This window comes from Lolium rigidum, chromosome 2 (genome assembly GCF_022539505.1).
Source record: "Lolium rigidum isolate FL_2022 chromosome 2, APGP_CSIRO_Lrig_0.1, whole genome shotgun sequence".
Classification (NCBI taxonomy): Eukaryota; Viridiplantae; Streptophyta; class Magnoliopsida; order Poales; family Poaceae; genus Lolium; species Lolium rigidum.
In genome coordinates this window covers 107,859,562-107,876,819 of record NC_061509.1, presented here as the reverse complement: position 1 = coordinate 107,876,819, position 17,258 = coordinate 107,859,562, and the positions used below count along the sequence as shown (strand labels likewise).

At 48.7% G+C, this 17,258-nt stretch overlaps 2 protein-coding genes across 2 annotated transcripts; both read right to left on the bottom strand.

Moving 5' to 3' along the window:
* Positions 1-10,865: 10,865 nt before the first annotated feature.
* Positions 10,866-11,874, bottom strand: LOC124687072 (haloacid dehalogenase-like hydrolase domain-containing protein 3). The gene is made up of 3 exons (XM_047220923.1): positions 11,617-11,874; positions 11,296-11,502; positions 10,866-11,205 (listed from the first exon to the last, which is right to left on the bottom strand). Exons 1-3 carry the CDS (start codon positions 11,872-11,874, stop codon positions 10,873-10,875), a joined length of 798 nt encoding a protein of 265 aa, XP_047076879.1. The 3' UTR covers positions 10,866-10,872.
* Positions 11,875-12,230: 356 nt separating this feature from the next.
* On the bottom strand, positions 12,231-16,265 carry LOC124692206 (choline-phosphate cytidylyltransferase 2-like). The gene is made up of 8 exons (XM_047225527.1): positions 16,024-16,265; positions 14,601-14,714; positions 14,401-14,496; positions 14,125-14,167; positions 13,850-14,005; positions 13,664-13,744; positions 12,796-12,894; positions 12,231-12,651 (listed from the first exon to the last, which is right to left on the bottom strand). The coding sequence occupies exons 1-8, from the start codon at positions 16,248-16,250 to the stop codon at positions 12,490-12,492; spliced, it is 978 nt and encodes a 325-aa protein (XP_047081483.1). The 5' UTR covers positions 16,251-16,265; the 3' UTR covers positions 12,231-12,489.
* Between the last annotated feature and the right edge of the window lie 993 nt (positions 16,266-17,258).

Here is a 17,258-nt window from a genome sequence, read left to right as displayed (position 1 = left end):
TCCCCCTCATTTGTTTGAGGGCCCTCTTGCTAGTGTTCCTTTTGGTTCCCTAGTTGATTGTTGTTGATGTGTTGTTGTTGTTGATTGTTGTATTGCTACAGATTTGGGAGCCTCCAATTCGGTTGTGGATGTGTGCCCCAAGAACCTTGTAAAGGCCCGGTTTCCGCCTCGAGGAAATCCCTTAGTGGAAGTGGGCTAGGCCTTCGTGGCGTTGCCCATAGGAGATCTGAGTGAAGCCTTTGTGGCTGTTGGTTTGGCTTTCGTAGCAACCACACTCCTCCAAACGTAGACGTACCTTCTTGCAAAGGAAGGTAACTACGGGAATCATCTCCGTGTCTCCGCGTGCTCCACTCTCGGTTACCTCTATCCTATTCTATCTCTTATATTGTGTAGCTATATCTTGCTTAGTTGATTACCTTGTCATATAGGTAAATTCACTTAGTTGCATATCTAGAGAATTTACCTTTGTGTCAAGCCTAAATTGAAAAAGAACTAAAAATTGGTTAGCACCTATTCACCCCCCCTCTAGGTGCGGCATACGATCCTTTCACAAAATCATGTTCCTTGTACCTATCAGATGTGTGATACTGTCAGAAACATGATTGTGTGTTAATCTTTTTACAGGATTGCATTGGGGTTATTGATGGTACTCATGTCACTGCAAAGGTACCGAGATCAATGTCTGCAGCATTCCGCGGGAGGAAGCACTACACCAGCCAGAACGTTCTAGCATATGTGGATTTCGATATGAGGTTCACCTACGTGCTTGCTGGGTGGGAGGGTTCAGCTCATGATGCGAGCATCCTGGCTGATAGCTTGTCAAGGCCTGATGGGTTGCAAATCCCTGACGGTAATTTCTACCTTGGAGATGCTGGATATGCATGCCTACCTGGAATTCTACCTCCCTTCAGGAAAACAAGGTACCACCTCAACGAGTTCTCTGCGAAGCACCGACCTCTGAATGCGAGAGAGTTGTTCAATCTCAGATACTCAAGCCTCAGAGTCACCATTGAGAGGGCCTTTGCTGCATTGAAGAATAGGTTCAAGGTCCTTGACCAGAAACTGTTCCACACGTTTGACACTCAGGTAAAGCTGGTCCTTGCTTGTTGCATTCTTCACAACTGGATCCTAGGTTGGGGCGAGGATGATTTCTTCGAAGAGGTTATCACTTTTGATGAAGTAGAGACCGGCCATGGCGTGGAAGCAGGCGACAATGACGCCTGGAAGGTGAAGAGGCAAGAGTGGGCAGACGCAATGTGGGAAGCCAGAGGCAGCACCACCATCCGAGAAGAAATGAAGAAGTGAAGAAGAAGAAGAAGAACCCTCCCCCTATGATCCCCTGTTTCTCGAACCCCTATTCGATCCCCGTATGTTGAACGACCTCGTTATGATAAACTGCAATTTTTAGTAGCTAGGGAGCCTCGTGTTATGAACTACCATTCGTAGTAGCTAGGGATGATTTCGTCAACTGGTTGCAACTATCATGAACTGTGATTTCTGTGTGATAGGAGGTGATAGCTTGGTAAGGCTACCCAAAGTAGAGAAGAGGTAACCGTAGACATGCCTGGATGGTACCAAACATGCCTAATATCATTTCCATCGAGATTTGGGCTTGGCTACAGACAAAAAAAAAAGTCCTTTTTGGCCCAGCCGATGCAGCCCGACCTACCGAACAACAGGCCAATTTCGGCCCGTGGCTCGTTCTGGACTCGCAAGTGACCTTGCACGGCTGCGCCAGTGAGCCACGAATCAGGCCCAGGCTACCGAACACGCCCATTATGTTTGCCAAATGATTACTTTTTTGCGAATAGGACAATGGCATTAAAAGAAACAACGAACATGCATTAAAAGAGGTCACCATGATGGACGTCGGGGTGCTAGTATATAGGATACCTAGCGGGGCCTTTTCCGTATGTGTCTCTAATATATTAATTGAGGACGGTGCGGGAGAGGGAGAATGCCGAACTTGATAGGAGGAAGAAGGAGGAGCAAGCTAAGAAGAAGGCCGACCGTGGCCGTATGCAAAGGGAGTATGAGGAATACCTATGGCGCGAGAAGAAGAGGAATGAGAAGCTCCAGACCGAACGGGGCTGGGTATGGAAGGAAAAAATTCCGGAAGAACATGTTCATCATGTGGACAAGGATTTGGCCGGTCAACTATCGATTTCTTGGACGATTTGGTGGGGTGGAGGAGAGGCGCCCGGCGGCGGCGGTTTCGTGGCTCCAGAGAAGAAAAGAAGAGGGAAGAAGAAGAGGGTCGGGCTAGGGCGGGCTCGGACGACACCCATAAGTGGATGTGTGGCGCCCTTCCGAACGGCGCCACACATGTGTGGTGCCCATGGGAACGGCGCCACACATCCTGCCACATCGGCTGCTCAACGGCGCAGCGTCGACCGCGCCACGTCGGTCTGGATGTGTGGCGCCGTTCGTATGGGCGCCACACAGACAAGTGTGACGCCGTTCGTATGTTCGGAAGGACACCACACAAAAGGATTAGACCAGTAAAATAGTTGATCAGAGAGTCATTTCGTGTTTTTCTTCGCTCATAGGATTATTTTCGTCAAAATCGCCGACTCTCTCACCAAAATCTTCCTTCTCTAAAAAGAAGCAGGCCGCACTCCTCTGTCTCGAAAGATGCATGCAGATTCTTCTCTCTCACGGGTTGCACATTCTCTGCCAACTAAAAAGAAAGATGGCAAGAAGTGACCAAAAATTAACTATCAGTTTACTGTAGCTAATCTGCTAATGGAGGGGTGTACAGTGCGGGTGCACAACGCGCACATGCTCCAAAAATCCGGCCTCCAAAACTATCTGCAGATTGTGAGCAATCCTTGTTGCCCGCAAAATTATTTTGTTGAATATTTTTATCTTTTTTTTTTTGAAACGAGGCAAAAGCTTTGCCTTTCATTGATATAGGAGAAAAGAGTTGGCCCGTTTATGAGGAAAACTGGCCGAAAAACCGTTACAACACGACACCACACCCAGCCCCGAGGCTGCGCTCCACACGGGTCGACGACCAGCCAGGTCGACACCACACCTCAACGCAACAGGCGGAGGCGAAAGACCGGAACCACCGTTCCAACTACCACGCCGGCCCCGAGGCCCCGCCCCGCCTGGCCGAAGACGAACCCGCCTCCGCCGAAACCACCAGAACACTCCACAAGTCCCATTGTCCGGTGGACATCCAAAGCGAGGCCTCAAGAGGCAAAGCAACGCAAGAGCGCCGCCCACGCCCGATCCCGCGAGGGATCTAGGGTTTCCCCCGGAGAGCCCGAGTGGAGAACAAGAAACACCCGCTACGACGACGCCTTCAAGAAGAATGCGGCGCCCACAGGCGTCACCGTCGTCGGTCCTGGCCGTCCGCCAAGACGGAGCTTTCGCCCAGCGAAGAGTTCCAAGACCTCGCGCCCGCCAACAAGGACCGGCACAAAACCACCACCTTCAACCGCCTGTAGCCGCCGACGCGCAGAGGGCAGAACAGCCCGAAGCCAACGGAGTACCGCCGAAGATCACCGTGGGCGCCGCCGGAACGCCACATAGAGGGGACACCGACCAATACCGACACGAGGCTCGAGGACGGACGCCGAAGTCAGCCGCTGCACAGGCCCACCAACACGCCACCGCTGCCCGGGGTCGCCGCCCCGGCAACACTTCAGAACCCCTCGCAGCCCCCAGGAGCACCTCGCCGCAGCCACCGCCGCTGCCCGGGGGCACCGCCCCGGCACTCCACCACCCAGCTGCAGCAGCATGCCGCAACACCTCCACGGCCAGGGGGGCCCGCGCCGGCCAGCCGCCGCGCCGCCACGGCCAGCCGCGCCCCTAGCCGGCCCGCCCGGCCCAGATCTGGCCCGGCCGCCCACGATCGCCGGAGCCCCTCGCGCGGCCAGCGGCCAGCAGTGGCCGCGCCCGCCCGCAGCCTGAAACGCCGAAGCCCGGAGATCTCCCGTGCGCTGCTCCCCGCGCCCGTCCTGGCCACCAAACGCCGGCGACGGCACGCCTCCATCGCGCCGCCAGGGGCCAGAAGCAGCTCCGCGCCCGCCGCACGCTGCCGCGCCCCCAGCATGCCGCCACACCCGCCGCACGCCGCTGCATCCGCCGTCCTTGAGCCGCGCCCGAGCGAGCTCCCTCTCGCCATGGACGCGGGACGGGAAGAAACGCCCCGCCGCCACCTTCCTTGGGGAGTGCACGGCTTTGCCGGCTCCCCTCCGGCGGCGGAGAGGGAAGGGAGGAAGGTGGAGAGCCTGGGGCGGCGGCGGCTAGGGTTTCCCCCCTGGTCGCCAGAGGAGGGCGACACAGGGGGCTCGTTGAACATTTTTATCACTTTTTTTAAAACATAAAGCCTTAGCCTAAATTAATAAAGCCATGAACGGCAAACAGTCAAGATGCTGAGAAAATCACTAAAAACTGCTGTACAGTCCCTTTCAATGAAAGTTTTGTTATGCTAAAATATCTTTTAGCTATCATGTTTGCAGTAGAACAGTTGGCGATCCCAACACATAAAAGCCAATTTCACCAGCCAAGAACCATTTCTCTGGCTCCGGATTTAGTAGTATATAGTTGCAGCTTACATGCTTGCAGAGCAATTACCATGGCATCTTCTTTTTAATATTCATCTTGATCCTAACTAATGTATGGATGATCTCAAGATTTTGATTTACTTGTAGCATGGTACTAGATGATCAAATGGATGAAGGGTGTGGCTCCTTTTATAGGCTTGGGCAAGCTCTAGTATCATAACACATAGGTGGGTGACTCTTGTTTTGGTTTGATGTGTAAGATGCTTGGTTGTCATGCTCTCATCCATAGCAATCCTTTGAGCATGAGGTGGCAAAGCTTGGGATGCAAATCATGTAGATATTTTCATCTTATGTGGCATGATCATTATCCTCTCATATGATTTATTTTTGGATAGCCAAGTGAAATTTGTTACTAAATATCTTGTGGATGGTTTATTATTGTAGATGACGCACTATATCATATTTGATTGGATTTATATTATAATATTGGTCAAAAGTTCAAGGTTGAAGGTTATTCCTAAATTTTGGATAGTTGGTGTTTGATTTCACCAAGGCACGATCATATGAGTTTCAAAATATTCATAGTTAGTTTTATTCAAATAGTTTGAACTATAATTCGTAATGTAAACGGATTTAGTTTTATGATATTCCATATATTTAATAAGTTATGATTTAAATAAGAATGTGTGGCTTTTATGCAATTTAGACCCTGTACTTTACCATATTTGGTAATAAGTTTAGAAGTGAATTAAATTACACACAAAGGTAGTTGCTATCTTTTAAGTGTTAATAAGTTAGGGTTTGATTCTTAAAGAATGTGTTGTTGTAAGGAATACCATGTTATGATCCTTTATAGGATATGGTATTTGATCCCCACTTAAAGTGTTGTTATGATAAAGCTAATCCCATTTTGATCTAACCCAAAACAAGGTTTTAGCAAAGATCATAGTGAAGTTTATAGCGCTTGACTTGATGATCTACTTCAACTCCAGCAAGTCAAGTGAAATTTCAGTTACCGTGACAAGTTTTAGTTCAAAGCGCACAAATTCCCTGAATTTTCTATGCATGAATGCAATGCACACTCTGGTGTTCTCTCATTTTGTAGCCTCTAAACATAGGATATTACTGTTCATGAGGCATTTTGTGTCCAACTTCTATAGAGCATGTGGGAACAAAGAGCATGCAGACGATCTACAAGATTGTTGCCTCTCCTACACCGCTCGACATTTTACCAAGTTGTACAACAGATTGTATGGTCTCACAAATGATGGGGTCAAGGAGTTTCTCAGATGGAACATGACAGAGAGGCCAAAGTGGGTGCGAGCTTATGACTATGGTGGGATGATCTTATGACAATAGAAGCATACAACCACCAATACTTGCTCCTTTTCCTGTTTTGCAACACACGTCGTTCAATTGCACATTCAAAAACAATATGTATGTACCGAAGAAAGACAACATTCCAGGTGGTACAAGTAATGAACGGTGTACAGGTTATTACCTGTTGGTACAAGTAAGCGAGTGCCACTGTTCCCCAACTGAGGTTATGTTCCCAACCCACAAATAGCTGGGGCCACATGAAGGAGGCATTAGCTCCAGTGTCGTCTGAGAAAAGAACCCTACTCACAACATATCACAAGTATGCCCGATCATACATCTGAACCACCTCCTCGTCAGCGCCCTCGGGGAACTTCTTAAAGTTTTTTTGGATCTAAGAATAAGGAGCACCAGCTGACATCTTCTCCATCATCGACGCATTCCCGATGAGATCCCTCATCGCTTCAGCCATCCATCAGAAGCTGTGCTCTGACACACAGGCTGCCCTTTGATAGGAAGTGCAAGGATCATGGAAACATCCAGCAGAGTCACTGTCATCTCCCCACAAGGCAAGTGGAAACTATGTGTCTCCGGTCTCCATTGATCAACAAGTGGCGTGATCGCGCATGGGTTCATATGCAGCGTCGACCGGGACACAAGGTGGACAAAAGGGAGAAGTCCAGTCTTCTTGATATACTGTGTGTATCGCTCGTCATATGGCATCTTCTTGCCATGGACCTCATGACACCTCAAGTGCAACCATTTGAAAACCTTCCATTGCTCCTCCATAAGCCTTCCACGGTGCCATTTGTCATAATGGTTATCTAGGATAGATTCCGGTTCCATCCTGCATATGTGAGCAAATACAAACAAGTTACTTTTTTTAATTCATAAGAATAAGAACAAATTCAATATAACAATTCTGTGTAACTACATATTAAAGGGCATAACAATTGATATGCTAGGGTATAAGAAATTTGGTAATAAAAGTTCATAGCTAATAAACATATTGGAGGGAAACATGGCAGGCAGGATTTCTAATCCAACGTGACCAACCTAACAATATCTCACAGATCTACTAACCCCTAACTACAAGAATAACCAGCAGATAGTCACACATGTAAAAGCATAACAAACTGGGCCTAAATTGTCTTTTTGGGGATGAACTAGGGTTACGCAAACCTGGCCAAACCAACGCTAAAAACCAAAAAAAAAGAGTGGAGTCGATGTGAAATACCTTTAGGTTTTGGAGGGGAAGAAAATCCACCGAAGAGAGGGAAGGATTGGAGGCTTTAGAGTAGGGATTTTAGGGGTGGGGAGAGGGGTGGCGGTGGCGCCATGTAAACGCCCAGCTCGTGCTTTGGTTTTGTTGGACGAAGGGGTAAGTGGTAGGGAAGGCAACAACCCGACTGTTATTTCCGTCAGGGACATGACGCCATCTGCGGCGGAGCCGAACTACATAGCTTGGCACCTCCACCAACTGGGCCAAGCTTCCTAGTTGTGGGCCCCGCAGGCCGCAATGGACGCTGACCGCCACGTCTGCCTACCCTTGGCGTCGCTGACCGTGGCGTCTTTGTTGCACGACGCCGTCCGCGGCGACATCGAGCTGTGGTGCTTGGCTCCGTCTGGTAGGGCGCCTAACAAAAAAATCAATTTGTGAAATCTTTTCCAGGATAGGTCATTTTATGTGTTGTTAAAAAAAATAGATCAGTTTGTCAAAAGCGACGTGTGTATGTGAGGTGGTTGGAAGGAAAGAGAATACATGTGGCTGTCATGTAGGGTAGGGGCTGACTGGGCAGATGAGCCACGGCTGCACGGACAGTCCGCTGCCATGGCAAAGGCAGTCTAGATTTAGGGCATCTCCAGCGGCGCGACGCTGAGCGTCCGTTTGTGTCCGTCGTGACCGAAAATGCGTCATGCATCACCTCCAGCGGCACGACGCAAAGTGACCGGGCCGTCCGCAGAGACGCAAACCTGGCCCAAATATGCGCCAGGTTTGCGTCTCGGCGGACGCTGCGCGGACGCGCAAAATGTCCGCTCGGTCCTCGCACGGGCCCGCCTGGCAGCGGCACAACTGCTTCGTCTTCCGCAGCATTACTTCCGGGCGGCGCGCTGCAGCCTTCGCAGGGCCGCGTTAATGGCGTGCCTCGGCTTCCGCGAGCGTGCGCAGCTAGTAGACGTTGCACTTGCAGGTCATTGAAGGCGATATGGCGTCGGAGCCTTTTAAATGGATGCTGCCGGCGTCCATTTCGACGACCAAACCATTGCCAAATCCCACAGTATCCACCCCACCGACGCCATGGGAAAGAAATGCTGGCCGTTCCGCAAGACGAAGAACGACCAGGAGGCAAGCGGCTCGCGTTCCGGCAAGAAGGCAAGGGTCGGCCGGTACGTCCGCGTTGAGCTCGCGCGGCAGCTATGGGAGGAAAACCGGCATGTGCCATGGCCGGACGCGAACTTGCCGGGAGGGGGCTGGTACTCGAACTCGCGGCGCGTGCCGGTCCCCCCCCCGTGCCGCGCGAGGGCCGAGAGCGGCGGGACGAGGTGCGCCGCCGCCGAGCGATCTTGCCGCCGGATCTGCGGGAGGATGAGGCGTACGCGCTGAACTCCTACAACTGGATTTCATTCGGGACGTGGGAGTTCGACGCGCGCCGCCGCGCTGGCTACCTCGGCGACGTGGACTTCTTCGACCGAGAGATCGCCGCAGAAGAAGAAGAGAACGACCAGGAGGACGCGGACGACGAGGAGGACGCGGACGAGGACGTCCACATGGTCGACTACGACCACGACGATGGCGGGCCGGCGTGGGATCCGGAGACCCGGCCCGCCGGACCTTTCCGAGGATGAGGCCATTGCCATGGCACCGGCCAACGGCGCGCGAGACGAGCTCAACGAGCTCGCTTTGTGGGAGGGGCTCGCAATCCGGCTGCGGGAGTCGGCGCTCGCGCGAGGGAGGCCGGCGACTCCTCCGGCTACGCCGACGCGTTCCAACGACCGCGCTCCGTCTCCTCGCTCCGCGTGGGATCCCCGGCCACGGCCTCCCGCCCATGCGGCGGTACCTCCTCCACCGCCGGCGTACGAGCTTCCATGGCCGACGCCGGAGTTCATTAACCTCGTCGGCCGACGACGACCGAGTAGGCAGCAGCAACTTTTAGCACGCCTTTATGGCGTTTTTATGTTTTTTTTAACGTAAATTATGGTTGCATGAATGAAAAAAAAAATTATGCGTCGCGCCGCTGGAGCCACCCCCGACGCAAACGGACGCCCGGACGATTTCGACCATTTTGGCCGACGCAAACGGACACGACGCGTCCGTTTCAACGTCCGAAATGCGTCGCGCCGCTGGAGATGCCCTTAGGCTGGTTTCAGGCTAAAATGGACAAAAAAATCAGACTGCCATATAAGGCATCCTGTTGGGTCCACGAAAATCTAAACGGAAGCATAGACAGACCAAATAGGTCGCTGAGTTGGAGATGCCCTGAGTGTTGATCGATATGGCCTGGTGCAATCCGCGGGCCCGCGCAAAACTGCTCTGAAGATTGTGTGAGCAATGCCTGTTGCCTGCAAAATTATTTTGTTGAACATTCTTAACACTGGAGCCTGACTACTGAATTTTCAATTCCTCAAAAAACTTACGTACGTATTTAGCATCGCTCGCCCTGCTGTACAGTTCCTTCCAAAGAAAGCTCTGTTATGCTAAAAGCCTAAAACATTCTTTTTAACAATCCATGTTTACAGCACAACAGTTAGCGATCCGAACACATTAAAGCCAATTACACCAGCCAAGAACCATTTCTCTGGTTCTCGGATTTCATATAGTTGCAGCTTGCAGTCTTTGCAGCAATCGATTGCCATGGCACCTTCTTCAGACATTAGTTCCGCCCAGCTGCTCTCTGCTCCTCCGTCGAAGGACGATCCACTGCAATTATCAAGTGTTCCCTGATTTCAGCCATTAATCCCGCTCAGCTGTTCTTGGTTCCTCCACTGTCAAATGGGCACTACTCAACCAAGTCGGCCTATGAGATGCAATGGTTCGGTTCCATCACATCCTCTTTGGACAAAATGGTTTCGAAGGCTTGGGCCCCGCCTAAGGTCATTTTTTTTCATGGCTTGCAAATCAAAATACGATTTGGACGGCCTACCGTTTGGCGAAGCGTGGGTGGCTAATTGCGGCTTATGCCCCCCTTTGCAAGTAATGCTTGGAGACCGTTCACCACCTCTTTGTCCATTGCCACTACATGACCCGCTTATGGAGCCCCGTCAAGCAATGGTTGGAAATTACCAAGGGCAACCAATAAAATTGGGAAAATCTCACCATCTCCGAGTGGTGGGAATTCATGGCGGGAGAGCAAGCACAAAATCGCAAGGTCATGGCTTCCATCACCCTCCTTGTCTCTTGGGAAGTATGGAATGAGCGTAATGATAGGGTATTCCACAACAAGGGCGTCCCGTTGCATGTAGTTTTAGATAGGATCAAGAGAGAGACGCAACTTTGGATCATCGTGGGCGCCAAAAGATTTGGTGGTATCATGCCGAGAGAGTAGTGACTTGTTCTTTCTATCGCATGTATATTCATTTAAAACTCTTTCTTAATTAATAGATTGGGACAAAAAAAATTGCCCCGTTTCAAAAAAAATGTTGCCCGCAAAATTATTTTGGTGAACATTCTTATCACTGGAGCCTGACTACTGAATTTTCGATTCCACAAAAATCTTATTTTGTAAGGTGAAACGAGCGTTAATTAGCATTCCTCGCCTTGCTGTACATTCCCTTCCAGAGAAAATTTTGTTATGCTAAAAAAATCTTCTTAATAATCCATGTTTACAGCACAACAGTTGGCGATCCCAATAATTACACCAGCCAGCCAGTAACCATTTCTCTGGCTCCCGGATTTCATATGGTTGCAGCTTGCAGGCTTGCAGGGATCGCCATGGTACCTTCTTCCTGATTTTCAGACATTAGTCCCGCCCAGCTGCTCTCTGTTCCTCCGTCGAAGGAGGATCCACTGCAATTATCAAGTGTTCCCTGATTTCAGCCATTAATCCCGCTCAGCTGTTCTTGGTTCCCCCACTGCCGGAGGAGAATGGTCCCCGGTGGTGAGCCAATGCTGGGCAGAGACGAGGTCCGGGAGCACGGGCGCGCCGGCCCGCCGCCACCTCTCGGCGTCGGCGGTCCTGAACCTGTCCAGCAGCAGCGCGTGCATCCCGACGGCCCGCGCCGGCGCGTAGTCCTTGCTCATGCTGTCGCCAATATGCAGCGCCTGCTCGGGCGCCACGCCGCCCGCCGCCTCCAGCGCCATCTCGTAGATCCTCCGGTCGGGCTTCTCGACGCCGGCGACGCCCGAGAACACCCCGAAATCCCACTCCGACCCCTTCATCAGACAACATAAAACATAATCAGAAATGTAGCATATGAATGATGCAAACAGAGACAAATCTTTCAGACGGTGTGAGCTGCTGACCTGGTTCATTCCGAGTGCAGGCAGGACTACGTCTCTGTAACGGTGGTCGGCGTTGCTGATGATCCCGACCGTGACCTTCTCGTCGCGCAGCCATCTAAGGAAGCGTCGCGCGTCAGGGAAGACGGAGTACGGGGCAGGGGTGCCGAAAACAGAGTAGATTCGCCTGAATATCTGCTCAAATGTGCCATCGTCGTATACATATCCAGCCTACATGATGCCATGAAGACACAAGAGCACGATAGCCAGTTAGCTCCTGGATTAGCTCTGGATTGAGAAGCTGTATGAACCTGGGGGAAAAGAAAGACAGAGAACTGACCTTACCCTGGCGAAGGAGTCCCTGACGCACGTCTTCCACCAGTCGACGTCGGGCATCCCGGAGGCGTGGCCGAAGCAGGGGTGCCTCCTCGCCATGTCGGCGTAGGCGGCGTTGAAGCTCTGGTGCATGCGCGTGTAGCCGGGGCAGGGCATCCCGGCGGACCTCGCCGCCGTGCAGTAGTAGTCGCCGAGCTGCCCCCGGTAGGCTATCAGCGTCCCGGTCACGTCCACCGTCACCAGGCGCAGCCTCGACAGCAGCGCCATCGCCAGACCAACATCAAGTAGAAGGTTGGTCTGACGATTGGTTCAAGCCCAAATTCAGCTGCCATTTTGTACTTCTTGAGAAAGGGGGCCGACTCAAGTCTCCTTGCATCGCAAGAAAACTCTAGTGTGCACAGTTGGGCAACCAACCCTATATGGAACAGAACACAGAGAGCGCAAGTTTTCTGTCTCCTCCCAAAGTTTTTCTTCAAGGGAGAGTTAAGGCATAGCCAGGGTCCAAGGAATCCAACAAATTTGTTGGGTAAGCTAATTGAAAGGATGAACCGTTTACCATTACTAAAAATCACACGACATGTTTGTTTGAAATACCAAAAGCATAAACAGAAATTCTGAGTAAATACAAAACGAACCAGATCTTCTTGATATAAGAACAGAAATGGAATCAATATCCTCCAAATAAGTACATACTGTTTATGTTCTCTTCTAGTAGAACTTTTACAAGCTCACGCTGCTTCTGCCTAGAATAAACATCAAATACCGCTACAAACACAGCACACGGATCTACCCTGACAACACATGGTGAAGGACTTGGTTGTTGATGATTACAACATGCATTGCATGCCAGTATTATACTCTGACGTATATTTCACAATGGTGCTAATCTTTCACAAGCTTCACAACCTTGGCAATGTCTTCCTCTGCTTCTTCATCATCGTCAGCATCCTCATCATCACTGTCGTATTGGTCGTATTGTAGAAGGCTGAAGTCCCTAGATTGCGCCTTCAGCCTTTCTTGGATTCTTTCCTTGATGGCAGTTCCCTGGTAAGTAGTTGAAATGAAGATGAGCATCAAGTTCTTACTGGTGTAGAGCAGCAGTAGACTACTACCAACAGGCAATAGGTAAACTAAATAAGAACATTACAGCAGCACTAGACTACTACGAACAGTCTTCAGACAACTAACCATTGAATGGCAACCTTCCTCGAATTTCTCTAGAAAACCAACAACCCAGCGGTCTGCATTTTCAACCCACTCTTCCTGGAGTTTTGCCATTGTACTCCACTGCAAATATCAATATTCTTCTCTCAGAAAATATCAACAGGTAAACTTGACAATGCTAGGTTCAGTTGAAGAGACAAACATGCAGTAGGAGAAGGATAGTCTAGTGTTTCATTTTCATAAGAGTTATACTGGATAAATAAATTATTGACCTAATGCATCAGATATAATCTAAAAAGAGCTTATGAACCAGATATCACATTCTTGACCATGAAAAGATAAAATGAACTAGATCAATGAGAAGATCTGTGTACAATACACATGCGATGTATCACTGTCAATTTGTCATCATGGTAACATTGAGAATACACATTGCGTGTGGCTTGAGACTGGTTGTCACTAGGTTTTCAGCTTCAACGAAAAGCTATGGACATAAACCAATCTCACTTGTGCCATCTTTTACACCGTAAAGCATAATTTCATAGACGTCCAATCTAGTCTACAATGGCATCCAAAAGAATATTATGTATTAGGAATCCCATGCTAAACAACTCAAAGTCAACCAATACTACATTGCAACTTCAGGACGTTAAATCTAACCAAGAGTTCTGCGCACGTGAGGAACCTATATTCAATCAGCAAATCATAATGCTAACAAAAAAACCAGGTTAACGTTCTCCTCAAGAAAAAACAAATAGGTTAATTAATCACAAAATAGGCATGTATCCCTGCATCAGCCAACCAATGGAGAGAGAGAAGCTCTTAGCCATCAGTTACACAATTTTTAAAATTCTAATTCAACAAAAATTTAGATGATGGTGAATACAAGTACCTTCTCCCCTACTTTTTCTTGGTGCTGCTTCACTTTGTCACGCAGTGTTTTCAATCCCATGTTAACTCTCAGTCGTTTTTCCTGATAAGATGTATAAGGGCTCAGCTAGCCAGCAAAATGGAATTGCTACTGTAGTCCAATTCAGCTAGTAAAGTTTTGTTAAAGCATCGGGTAAGTATTGCATGCCTTCACATAACTGACACCAAGATCATTTCTGCTGTACCCCCTAGCCAGATTCCGCATAACATACTCATTGTAATCTTTAACAATCCTCATTATAATATCTGAGGTTGATATCCCCTCTGTGCGCTGGGTCTCCTTAAATTTACCTAGTTTTTTTACCTGACAAAACAAGATTCTATTAGTCACTGTCAGAATACTACTAATAATTGTTGTGTCTGTGAACACAACTTGTTCGAGATTATATTTGAATGGCTCAATTTGGAAACTTAAAGACTCACAAATTCATAGACATCATTACTAGCTCCACTAGCATCAGCATACCTGTGTAGATTCAAATAGGAAAGATAGCATATATATGAGTTATTAAGAGATTTGAAGTTCAGACCATGAGTGTGGAAGTCCAAAATGTTAAATATCATCTAAACAAGGGGGGAACATTTCATATCACACAATCAGAAATGTTTACTACTGTTCTTCACATATAAGAAGGGAAATACTAAGAAATATGGACTGCATAAGATAAACATTAAGGTCGCTCTAGACTGAATGCTTACGGCAGAGAATCATGTGCAACAAAATCAATGTTATGCTTATTCAAGAACTCTTCTGTTACCACCCATGGAGCATCAGGAATGACTTCATCAACCCACCTTGGAATATAAAATAATATATCACATTAGCATGCTACAGATACTTAAAAGCATGTACAGTGATCGTGGTTTATTGAATAAAATAAAGAGTGGTACAGGATTACTTGCAATGGCGAAGTGATTCATATCTCTCTTCCTCTGTCATGACAGTTCTTCCCTTGAATTGATGCGTCAACTCATCATTGCAGACCCCGACAAGAAGATATGCATTAGGAAACCTACAGTTCAGCAGACAGTTCAGTGTGAGAGCAACTCCACGCGTTACAGCAGTCCAATAAGTTCATTTCTGTAGAATGCTTCGGATAATGTTAAGAATGTAAAAATCAGTTTGTAGTTAAATGCACGTAATCTATGGCATCAATAGTAAGAACCGAACCTTAGGAATATTAGTGAAGCAAGAAACATTCTGTAGGATGAGATTTAATAATTAAAACACACATACTTACGTAACAGAGCATAACTGCAAGAACAGCGTTTCTTATAAAAGGTGTCATACAAAATCACGTTTAATCAAAATGATATGTTTACCCTGTGTGCATGCCACAAGTATAATAACACCACATGAAGCAAAAACTGGAATACCGAGGAAAAAGCTGCATAGATGTGAAAGATAATTTTTGCAGAAAGGAAGTAAATCGTTGCCAAATCCTATTAGTTGTTAGTGCAGAATGCAAAATGACCGTTGCGACAGGCCAAAGATACACAGAGCGAGATACTGATTTAAGCACACAACATGTTTCCTTGTGATGTATTATTCCCCTACATAAGGTAGGATTGGCATCTGAACAGAGTACACAGAACCAATGTCCATTTCAGTGCTGATTCAGAAGAATTTGAAGATGCTAGGCGTCATAGAGGGGACAGGGAAACTAGTATCTAAGAGTAAAAATAGAAGAGTCCCAAGCCTACAGCAAATTACTCCACCAGTCCATGTCCATGGAGCAGGATCAATGTACATGACCCAAAAGCCACACAAAAAAGGACGGCAAATGAAGCCAAATCACACTGAATTATTCCAGGTATGTGTCCCCCCCACTGAATGATTCAAAGAGGACAAGGGTCCCGAGTCACATCACGTTAGGTAGGTAAGACATACCAATTCCACTGAATCTTGTCCCAGGCATGACGAACGCACGAATAGCAATCACATATTTCACCAGGCGATGCACGCGCTAATTACCAAAAAAAAACTGACAGCAGCACTCAGATTCGTCATCTAATCCAGAATAGGTGTACAGCCTTGGAAACCTAATCACACCTGAATGATCCGCTAAATCGGGCATCGGACGCAATGACAAGTCGGGGGGGGGGGCGTTCCTGAACCGGCAACCGCAACGAATTCCAAACGGAACGGGCAACCAGCAAACGAATTCGTCGCGCAATCCAGCGGGGGAGCGCGCCGAACAGCCTAATTAGGCGCGATCCGCAGCGGGAAGGTATGATGATGATTCGTGCGAGAAACGCCGCGAGGGGCGGGGGCAGATCGAGGCGAAATAGGTGGCGAGGAGGAGAGGAGGGATTTCTCACGACTTCTTGGCCTGCTCGAGGGAGCGGGCGTGGCCGAAGTGGAAGAGGTCGTAGATGCCGTCGGCGTAGACCCGGATCGGCCGGTCCGTGATCCCCTCGGCGGCGGCGCCATTGCCGGCGGCCCGGTCGGAGAGCTCGACGTCGCCCTCCGCCTCCTTCCAGTCCTCCTCCTCCTCCTGCGAGGACTGCGTCGCCGCCGCCGCCGCCTCGGCCTTGGCGTCGGCCATGGTTCGAGAAAGCTCGGTGGGAGGGCGGGCGACGGGGAAGGGAAAGAGGAGGAGGGCGTGCGTGCGTGCGTGGTGGTCTGGAAGTTCCGAGGGGGACGAAACACATGGGGCCTCGCTCGCATGATGTGACGTGACGTGCTTCTCGGGCTCTCACTGTCAGCTGGGTCCCGGAGGTTGACGCTCATTGGTGGGACCAGGTCAGGACCGCGTCGACAGGGGACTACGGGACACGTCAGAGGTCGACGTGTACACACGAAACTACTACCTCTAAATTTGAGCTGTTTTTATTTGGGCCGTCTATTTCAGTGATCCAAAGGCACATATCGGTCGTAACTTAACACATCTACTCTCTACACAACATTATTTGCTCGTATTCCGTTGCGTTAGGAAATTCACCATCCTCCCCGAATCGACGCAAATTTCTGTGTATGTCAAGTCTGCTCAAGGCATCTTCACGCATACGGGGATTAAATTTGACAAATAACCGTACTCGTTTATGAGTGTTCATAGGATGTATATTTGGCAATGATCCATAATACAAACAACAAACTCATATTGAGGACGAAAAGCAAAACAAACAAAAGATTAACAACATCATGCTCTCTTAATCTTTTTAGGGGCCACCAACCATTTAGCTTTAACCGCTAGCAGAACTTAAACATTTTGTCAGATGTGTAAAACCATTGGATCGTTAAATCATATAAGTCATTATCGCCAAAATTCACATAGAGGTTGAATACGTTCTTTCAATACTCCATAAAAAATGTGGAGTATATAGACACAAAGACACTTGCTCGTCAATGGGAGTTTTACTAACATAAGATCACATGGAATGATATAACCGTAAGAGGTCGGTTCAAGCATGGCCTCTACATACAAAGATGCACAAGGTCTTTCCAATAAACACCCGATCATCATTGTGTTCTCATTCATTTCACATGAAGGATAGAAGGCACAACTTTCATACACGATCCGTGAGACATCGTTGTAGTAATTCGATGAAATGTC